General features: G+C 40.6%; 1 protein-coding gene across 1 annotated transcript; it reads left to right on the top strand.

Moving 5' to 3' along the window:
• myef2 (myelin expression factor 2) lies at positions 1 to 9,175 on the top strand. Its single transcript, XM_053420305.1, has 17 exons — positions 1 to 223; positions 1,541 to 1,752; positions 2,504 to 2,556; positions 3,456 to 3,463; positions 3,555 to 3,648; positions 3,874 to 4,062; positions 4,160 to 4,313; positions 4,415 to 4,464; positions 4,548 to 4,608; positions 5,460 to 5,561; positions 5,917 to 5,961; positions 6,069 to 6,164; positions 6,293 to 6,388; positions 6,604 to 6,663; positions 8,091 to 8,278; positions 8,545 to 8,596; positions 8,790 to 9,175. Exons 1-17 carry the CDS (start codon positions 81 to 83, stop codon positions 8,951 to 8,953), a joined length of 1,767 nt encoding a protein of 588 aa, XP_053276280.1. The 5' UTR covers positions 1 to 80; the 3' UTR covers positions 8,954 to 9,175.
• The last annotated feature ends 54 nt before the right edge of the window (positions 9,176 to 9,229 follow it).

Raw genomic sequence — 9,229 nt, 5'->3', positions numbered from 1 at the left:
AGTCGCGCGTGATGGGCTCAGATCTCCTCTGCACATTTTGAACTGCGTAGCGTCGGGGGGGCATCTTGCATCTGGCAGCGATGGACGACCAGCAAACCTTCGACACGGCGGACCTTCCGACTCCCGACGAGGAGGAGGAACCGAAGCCGGAAGAATCCAGCGTGTCCGTGAAGTCCGAGGCCGACGAGACGTCCCAGGAGGAGACTCCCAACGGGGTGAAGACGTGAGTGAACATGGTGGAGAGGTTAGCAGGGCTAGCCAAAATGGAGTCCGGGGGATGCTAGGTGGTGTCGGTGCGTTAAGCCTCCACGGCCGCCGATAAACACCTGCGTGCCGGATGTTAGGTTCGAGGCTAACACGACGCCAGCGCTGTGATATTAAAATGTCCATTTGTTTTTTAGGGCCGGTTCTTTCTCTCGATAAAACACGACGCACTGGATGAATCCTCCACCGGGGAGCTAGCATCAGTGGTTGTTTTTGCTTTAGCTTAAGCTAGCTAGCGTTTGTGAGCTGCACTGATTTCATTAGCTAGTTAGACATCTTAACTCGGTGGCACTTGATTTCACATGACAGCTAGCATTAGCACCCCTGCTTGGTTTAATCACAGGTGTTCGTTGCATCGTGCTAAGCTAACAATAACTAGCATTTAGCTGCAGACGGCGCACTGTTCGTTGAAATGGCTAATGATCTATGCTAGCTAACACAAACATGTTCTCTTCTATTCACACAGCTTCTCCTGATTGAATGCAATTAACTTGACAATATTACAAAATACAAAACTTTGAGAAACGTTAGAAAGTCTCAATATATAATTTAGCATGTGTCTAAATCAGGTAAACTAATGTTATTCATGTGGAGGTGTCTAAGCGTGTCCATACAAAGTTCATAACACAAATGTAGCCCCGTTAATTTTTTATTTATTACATCATGCTGCTTAATAGCGCAGTCATTTTCATAGTGATGATCCATTCATTTTGTATGGAAGGGTGTTAGGTAAAGGTCGTTTTTTACTGAAATCCATTCCAGCGTCATCAAATACAACTTCTGCAACTAATTCAATACTTGTAACGTACAAAAGGTGATTGAACATAACCGAGGATGTAGGGTCAAGTTTAAAGAGCAACCATGGAGCAATGTTCTGGATTAAAAAAAACGCCAGAAGTGAGCTGCTTTCACTCTTGCACCGAAATGGGTCATGGTAACATTAATGAAGCATCTTGTAGATTAGCCTTCAAAGGCATCACACTTTTCTTGTAGCGCTGTAATGGTTAACACTGGTGTTGCAATGCGTTTATTTAATTTCCCATGGCCATATAAAGAAAACAGTGCGTCCTTGGGACCGTGCAGTGCTTAGAGTTTGTCTGGAGTTTATGAGACACGTACCAAAACACAGAGACAAGCAGACACAGGCACAAACGAGTGTTCCTTTGGACGAGAAAAAGGGTTCTTTTTTTAAACAAGGAAACACATTTTCCAATGTATGTGTTTTTTAGTTTTTTTTAGATACGCTGTGTACTGACGAGTCTCTGTTGTTTTACAGGGATGGGGAAGAAACTAAGGCCCCAAAAGAAAACCAGGAGGGTAAAGAGAAGTCTTCTGCGAGCCGAAGAGGAAACCGCTATCATCCCTACAAAGAAAAACATAGTAGTGGTGAAAGAGAAAAGAAGACTGCTCATAGAAACCGGGTGTTCATCAGCAATATCCCCTATGATATGAAGTGGCAGGCAATTAAAGATCTAATGCGCGAGAAAGGTAAAGTCCCTGGTGATGGGAGGTCTCCCCTTCTCTCTATCTCTTCAGCTGAGTAGAAGTTCTTCACCCTTTTTCGCTTACTTTCAGATAGCGCATTCTGTTTCTAGTTGTAGTCAATTAGTTTGTAGCTTTTCTCTGGATGTATTAAGTGCAGAAAGTAGGGAACCAACCCAGTTTGATATTAGGTTATTGGAGTTTTAATTAATTCTTTTGGATGGACACTAAATTAGTCTGGGCTGATGTGTCAGTGAGATGAACCTAGTTCTAGTGTTACTTGTTAAATGGCATCGTCAGCTCCAAAATGTAACCTCAAACCAGTTGTAGAATTGATTGTTGAATGTTTTTGTTGTATCTTTTGAAAGGTGAATCTTATATGAATGAAATTTTGCAATGTTTTACTTTTGAATCATGAGGATTTCAAGAAAAGCCTTTTGAAAGGTCAAATGGCAGCTGTACAACTTTCAACTGCCATGAATGGAATCTTTTGACAAACTGATCATGTTGAAGTCTTCTGAATTTCCCAGGTTTAACGTAGCTGTGTTTCTCTCTGGCCTTGGCCTTTGGGTGTCTCAGTCACTGCCCAGAAAGGCATGGTGTTGTCTGGTGGAATGTTGGTCTGGGCTGACTGTTGATCATTAATGGGACATCTCCATCTGTAGCGGCATTGCCAAGGCCAACGGGCGACTTGAAGACTTGGTGACTTAAATTCCTTTGTTCTTTTGGTATTTTTCCTTTTGTATGTCTCATGTAGTTGGTGAGGTTACATACGTGGAGCTCTTTAAGGATGCAGAAGGAAAGTCAAGGGTAAGTGATGTGGCCAACTTGCTGCACGAGGTTTTAAATGCCCTCAGCAGGCTCTCATTAATCAAGTGCTCTTTTAGGTTCTGATCCTTTGGGTCTCACTATGTTACTGAATTGGTGATACTGTAGGTTGTGTTTAGAACCTGATAGATGGCTAATGATTGATATTCCTTTGAAAGGGAGATGTCCTGTTGATTTTTGGAAAAGTAGCCTAATGAACTCATCTCAAGAGTACACTTTTGCTTTTGTTGTTGTCATATCAATTGGTTTAAAAGTTTGTCTGTTTGGCCTTTTTCCAAAGGGAAATGTGGGTTGTTTGATTTGTCTTATTGATTGACCCTCATGTCTCAAAATCTTACTTTTACAATTCTGTTCTATGGCACAGCTCTCGCTTCAGAGGAACATAACAGTCGTGATCCTGTAGTGTTTTTTTATTATTATTAAATGCCAAAATTGTATACAATAAATGTAAAGTTGAGCCACAGCAATTTTATGCTGTGGTTAAGATAGTTAATCCAAACTATGCTAATGCTTTTAAAATTTTCATCCTTGTTTTTGTGTCCAGTTCAAAAAATGTTCAGGTAAATTTGCAGTGCATAGGTAACTGTAAGTGCCAGATATTTTTTTATTAAAACTATAAGAAGTTTCAAATAATTCTTTGGTTTATTATTTAGATCATATGTATTAACATCACTGTTTCTAGCTTGTAAATTAAACGCAACTAAAAACTGCTGGCTCAAGTCAGTGGGGAAAATATGGCCAAAGGAAGGAAGCAAGATATTCTGATGTATAAAATATATGATGTTTTAGTTCTTTGTCTTGATTTTAACTGTAATCTGTTCACTCCTTAAACTTTGGATGTGTCTGCTACCTGGACTCCAATGATGATGCTGTCTGGTTAGGGTTGTGGGTAAGAAAATTTTGCTCAAACAACTATTTATATTTTTTTTATCTTGAACATATCTCTGCATGGACTCATTTCTTTTTTCCTGGTTCAACAGTGTGGTGGAGTTCAAAGATGAGGATTTTGTGAAGAAGGCGATATCATCTATGAATAAGCATGACCTGAATGGAAGGCCACTCAACATCAAGGAGGTGAGAACAAAGCAGAGTTGAATGATTGTAGCAAAATTCAAAGTGAGATCCATCTATTCTTAAAATTGTATTCTTATTATACACCAAAATATTTCCTGACAGATGATGATCCACATTTAAGTCTGTAACAATAAAACGGAGACTGAAAAAAACCCAAATAATTATACATTGTCTATAAGTTACATATAGTAATATATTTTTCTGTTTTGTTTTCTATCTTAATAGGACCCTGATGGGGAACATGCCCGGCGTGTGCTGCAACGCATGGGAGGTCAACCAGGAAGTCGTGGACAGGACATGGGGCCTGGTGGGATGAACGTCCCCCCCTCCATCGCCAACAACCCCAACATCCCACCCGATGTCATCCATGGGCTGCAGGCCGGGCGACTGGGCACCACAGTGTTCGTGGCCAATGTGAGGACACTGATCAACACAACTTCTAAGTCTGTTGTCATGATTTTTCAGCTTAATTGAAAATAATGGGGTTTTTTTTGTGGTTTTTTTTTTACAGCTAGATTTCAAGGTGGGCTGGAAGAAGCTAAAGGAGGTGTTTTGCATGGCAGGCGTAGTGAAACGAGCCGATGTAAAGGAGGATAAAGATGGAAAGAGCCGCGGGATGGGAACAGTGACCTTTGAGCAATCACTGGAGGCGGTGCAGGCCATATGTATCCTTTCAAAACCGACTCCAAGAAGAGATGATAGAAACTGCACACAAAGCAAATACTAAAGAATTTCATTGTGACCCTCTCCTTGACTCTGAACTCAGCCATGTTCAATGGACAGATGCTTTTTGATAGACAGATGCATGTCAAAATGGTATGTGACTTTTTGTTGTTTAACTTTTCATAACTTGTGCAGAAAATGTAAAGAATCTAATTGTTTGCTATGATCTTTTACAGGATGAAAAATCTCTCCCACCTGAAGATTTCTGTCAAGTAGAAAAATCACCTCAGTTACCAAGTGAGTACTCGGCTATCACCCGTCAGTAATATCGATGAATTGAAGGTGGATGTTGTCAGTGTAAGAGGCATAATCCCATCTGGAAATAAATGTTGATAACATTTTATAGATATTTTAGTCATAGTAGAAAGTCCCAGGTTCGGTGCTGAATCAGACAGTTAATAAGATTAAATACAAAGTGACTTGCGGGTTTTTCTTACCTGTCGGGGACTTATTGTCCTTTTTGTTATCTGCACACGGCTTGACACAAAGACATGATGAAAGAAATGGTTGCAATTGCAGTTAAACATTAAACAAATCTATTTGAGGAACAGTTTCTTTATAGGGCTTTTTTTTATTGTATTAAAATGTTGCTTCATACAGTGATTGATCAGTTTTTATGGACATTATTTAATCAACAGGCACATTAAAAAAATGATATTAGAAAATATGAATAACTGTAGTTAATTTTTTTTTCTCGTAATAGAGCTGCCAGTCAGCTTGAGTTGTAGCTTTGTTAATGGCCGAAGGTCGGATGTCTGCACTGAAATGAAGATCTCAGGACACCAAATTAAGATGTGGAAATATCCCATAAATTTAACAGCCGGCCACACCAGTGAATAAATAACACCTGTTCTACCCGACAGCATAAAATATGCTCTGAGCTTTACTTCCTCCATTCGTGAGGGTCACTGCTTTGCTGATAAGGTTTATGGTTCTTTTACTTTTAGTGCCCAGACTTTTCAACCAATGCGTATTACAATTAATGTCAGTAGCATGTTTGATCTTGTATAGATTCTCCTAGGCTAGTAATCCACTCTACTATACATTCTGCAGCTCTAAAACTTTTCACTTGTGTATTTTGTGTGTAGGGGGACTAGGTGGTATTGGCATGGGACTGGGGCCAGGTGGGCAGCCAATAAACTCCCCTCGCATCAGTGGTGGAGGAGGCATGGGCTCCATGGGGCCTGGAGGTGAGTGACCTCAAGTATTCTTTTGTTATGTTTAGTTAAATATTGCGTACTATAAAGGTTAAAAACTAGGTCGACACACACGGCGGAATTAAGCAACATCATTCTGAAACGAACAGTCCACCCTTTGCTGGCACTCGTGTGGCTCCTCTTCTGACCCTGCAGCAGTGACAATCTGGGTTAAAGAGATAAGATGAGCAGAGCGGAAACCCAGGACTGTTCTACTGCAAGGTGTTAGGATGTGACTGTCACAGTGTTTCGATAATCTGACTACACACAGCACATCTCCATACACGACTAAAATAAGTAAAATGATAATCGATTGCTGGTGTGTCCTGACTGACGTTTTCCACCGCAGGTATGGACACCTCAGGTTATGGGGGAATGAACCGACTCGGAGGAGGTAAGTCTAATGCCACTTATGAGCTTTGCTTGTGAAAGACTGGTCCATGCTTGTTTTTTTGGATTGAAGGAAAGTGTGAAGTTGAAACGTGGTGCTTCTTCTCTCAGGAATGAGTGGTGGCGGGGGCTTTGGGGGCATGGATAATATGGGCAACATGGGCGGCTTTGGAGGGAGAGACATGGCTCCAGTTGGCAGGATGGGAGGTAACTGCACTTGTTTGCGTCGGCTTGGCAGAGACGTGCTTTAGTTCGAGGTTGTGCTGTTGACACCGAGATTCACTTTGATGTGGTAACTTTCAGTCTGATGATGAGTTGTTTGTTTCTGTGTGTAGATATGTACCGATCTGGGATGGGTGGAATGGATCGAGACTTCAGCCACAGTGACATGCCAGTGAATCGAGGGTTTGGAGATTCCTATGGAGGAATGGGTGAGTTAATATTTTTATGACAGATTGACCTGAATTCCTTTCAAAGTTACACAAAGGAGCTTGTGCAACTTCCACTGTGCAGTTTGTTTGAGTTATGATAGGTTTTCGGAATTTAAGTTTTTGGATGCTGTTGTATACTTATTTTTTTCCTTTTGTGACATTGTTGTATTATGGCTTAATCTAATCCACACCAACTTGCATTCTCTCCTTTTTAGGTGGAGGTTTTGGAGGAGGCATGGGCAGTGGTGGCATGGGACACATGGGGGCTGGAATAGGTACATGAGATACTCCATCCATAGCTGTTCTAAATCTATTTTATACCAGTCGTTTACCAGGTTGTCTAGAAGAGCCACAGACCTCGTTACTACTGATGACATGTGAAAGTTATTAGCCTGCATCATTTATAGTCCTTTGACAGCTACACCACAAATTATGTAAAAGGAGCAATGAGTATTAGTTCACTATGAGGTGATTAAACTTCAGCAGCTCTCTGAATGGGTGATGCATAATAAGAAGTGTAGTGTTTGGAAAGAATGTCCTTCAATAAGATGACCCCAGCACACAAGTACTGGTTTTGCTCAGTGTATCCCAACATGAAGCCTGTGAGCACGTAGTGTGATGAATAGTGATCTGCCTTGAGAGCATTGACGTATGTTGGACAACGTGGCCAACTGAAGGACTATTTGCAAAGCACCTTCATTATGAAATTAACAGCTGTTGAATTGTAAGGAATGGAAAGAGTTTAAAACATAAAATCTGATGTGTATCCCCTAAGCAACAAGTGATGTCACATTTGAATTTTTATATAATATTGATTGGACTGGGTACCCAACCACAGCAAATAAACTTAATGTGCATGTTGATTGGGCCAAGATTAATTGAGCCGGAAAACCCCAAAAGACATTTTCATCTTATATTGATCATATACAGTGAGCACGTTTGACCCCTATAGATTAATTTTCATTTGTCAAGGTCACAGTGATCTAACAAACACGTCCTTAACTAAAAGACTCTTTCTCACCAATGTTAATTGACTGTTTTTTAAATCTAATATTCTGCAAAAACACATTCAGAAGAGCAGGTATATTTCACATTTGGTTGGACACTGAATATCTGACACTATGCTTGGGTCCCCACACATACAGCAGAACAATAAAAACAAAGCTTTACAAAGCCAATTCAAATGAATCCCAATTTTATTTATATATAAATAAAAAACACATTTCTTAATGAATTTCTTCAGTTTTTATTATTCATTATCTAAACAGTTTTAAACATAATGGAATAAGTGTTGGACAAACTGTAGTTGGTGTTCACAAGATAATCTGTTTGATCACTTTCATCCATGTTTGTTTGGTGAGTAATAGAACAAACCAGTTAAGTCCTTCACCTCCTGTATAAACAATGTCACTGTGTCATTGTACTCGGTGTAACAGCTCTGAAGGAATGGAATGTCAGCCCAGTTTCACAACATCACCTCGGTGTCACGTTATTCAACAAAATTCATGTAAAGCTACGTAATGGTTAAAGATTTTAGAAAGTATTTCCTGAGTCAGTTTGTTGCAGGTATTGTTTAAAAAAAATGTGTAAATGTGAGATAAGCCTTTACACGAGAACTGTGCTGGAACCTGTATGTACTGCTCTGTTGAGATAAGCAGAACACTAGTTTCTCATTGTGTGTGTGTGTGTTTGCTGATTGCAGGTGGTGGAATGGGCAACATGTCAGCGGACCGCATGGGCTCTGGCTTCGACCGTATGGGCATGTCAGGAATGGACATGAACCGTGGCTTTGGCGGCTACGGAGGCGGGGGGCCGAGCCACATGGGCGGAGGGGGCATGTCCGACAGAGGCTCTGGGTCCAAGGCCGGCTGTCAGATCTTTGTGAGAAATGTAAGTGTGGGTTTGACACCTGAGACCTTCGTTAGTACAGGGAGTTCAGAATGGAGTGTTCTAGAGATGGTTCTATAACTACAATCCTACACTCACCTAATGACCATGTAATGGATACTTTCATTTTCTTAGTGCTTTGATTCCTTTTGTGACACAATTTACGCTTTCTCTTTACTAAGATCAGTAAAATATCTGTTGTATATCCCAGTAGATTATTGTCTTTCCTGTGATAATCATATGGATTAAATTATAAATCTGTGTTGCAGCTGTCCTATGATCTGACCTGGCAAAAGCTGAAAGAGAAGTTCAGTCTCTGTGGTAAGTCTTTTCCTCAGTACTGGTTTTTACTGCTGGTGCATTAGCAAAAACCTTACACATTATTTAAAACATACCACTCAAACAGAAGATTTCCCCATTGATATAGATGCATGGATGTCAGTCTTTAACTGATCTACACTGTGTGAGATATTGTGGCCTCGAGATTCATCCATTGCTCTGTCGTGTTCTGCAGGCCAGGTGATGTTCGCAGAGATCAAGATGGAGGGCGGGAAGTCAAAGGGCTGTGGAACGGTGAGATTCGACTCTGCAGAGAGCGCCGACCAAGCCTGCAGGATGATGAACGGAACCAAGATCAACGGCCGAGAGGTGGACGTGCGTATCGATCGCAACGCCTAGAGCTTTTGTAGAAGTCATTCTAACACACTTCCACATTCAGCCCTTTCGCCAATGAGCTTTTGTTTTGTTTTAAAAACACAATTACTTCATATCTACTCATGTCCACTGTTTCAAATGTTTTTTTTGGTTTGTTTATATATACTTCATAGCAGTTTTGTTTTGTAAACCCTTTTTAATTTGTCAGGCAGTTTGTTTTAACAAATAAACTTTTTAATTTTTAAATGTGCTTGTTGTCATATTTCCTGAGATCAAAGTTCATCACAGTGTCTAATGACC

This window comes from Pleuronectes platessa, chromosome 1 (genome assembly GCF_947347685.1).
Source record: "Pleuronectes platessa chromosome 1, fPlePla1.1, whole genome shotgun sequence".
NCBI lineage: Eukaryota > Metazoa > Chordata > Actinopteri > Pleuronectiformes > Pleuronectidae > Pleuronectes > Pleuronectes platessa.
This window is presented reverse-complemented; position numbering and strand designations above follow the sequence as displayed.

Excerpts from the sequence above, each read along its gene's own strand:
- myef2 (XM_053420305.1), top strand. The coding sequence starts at position 81 with ATGGACGACCAGCAAACCTTCGACACGGCGGACCTTCCGACTCCCGAC. Across the intron at positions 224-1,540 it reads ACTCCCAACGGGGTGAAGAC|GGATGGGGAAGAAACTAAGG; the intron begins GTGAGTGAACAT and ends GTTGTTTTACAG. Across the intron at positions 6,165-6,292 it reads TCCAGTTGGCAGGATGGGAG|ATATGTACCGATCTGGGATG; the intron begins GTAACTGCACTT and ends TTCTGTGTGTAG.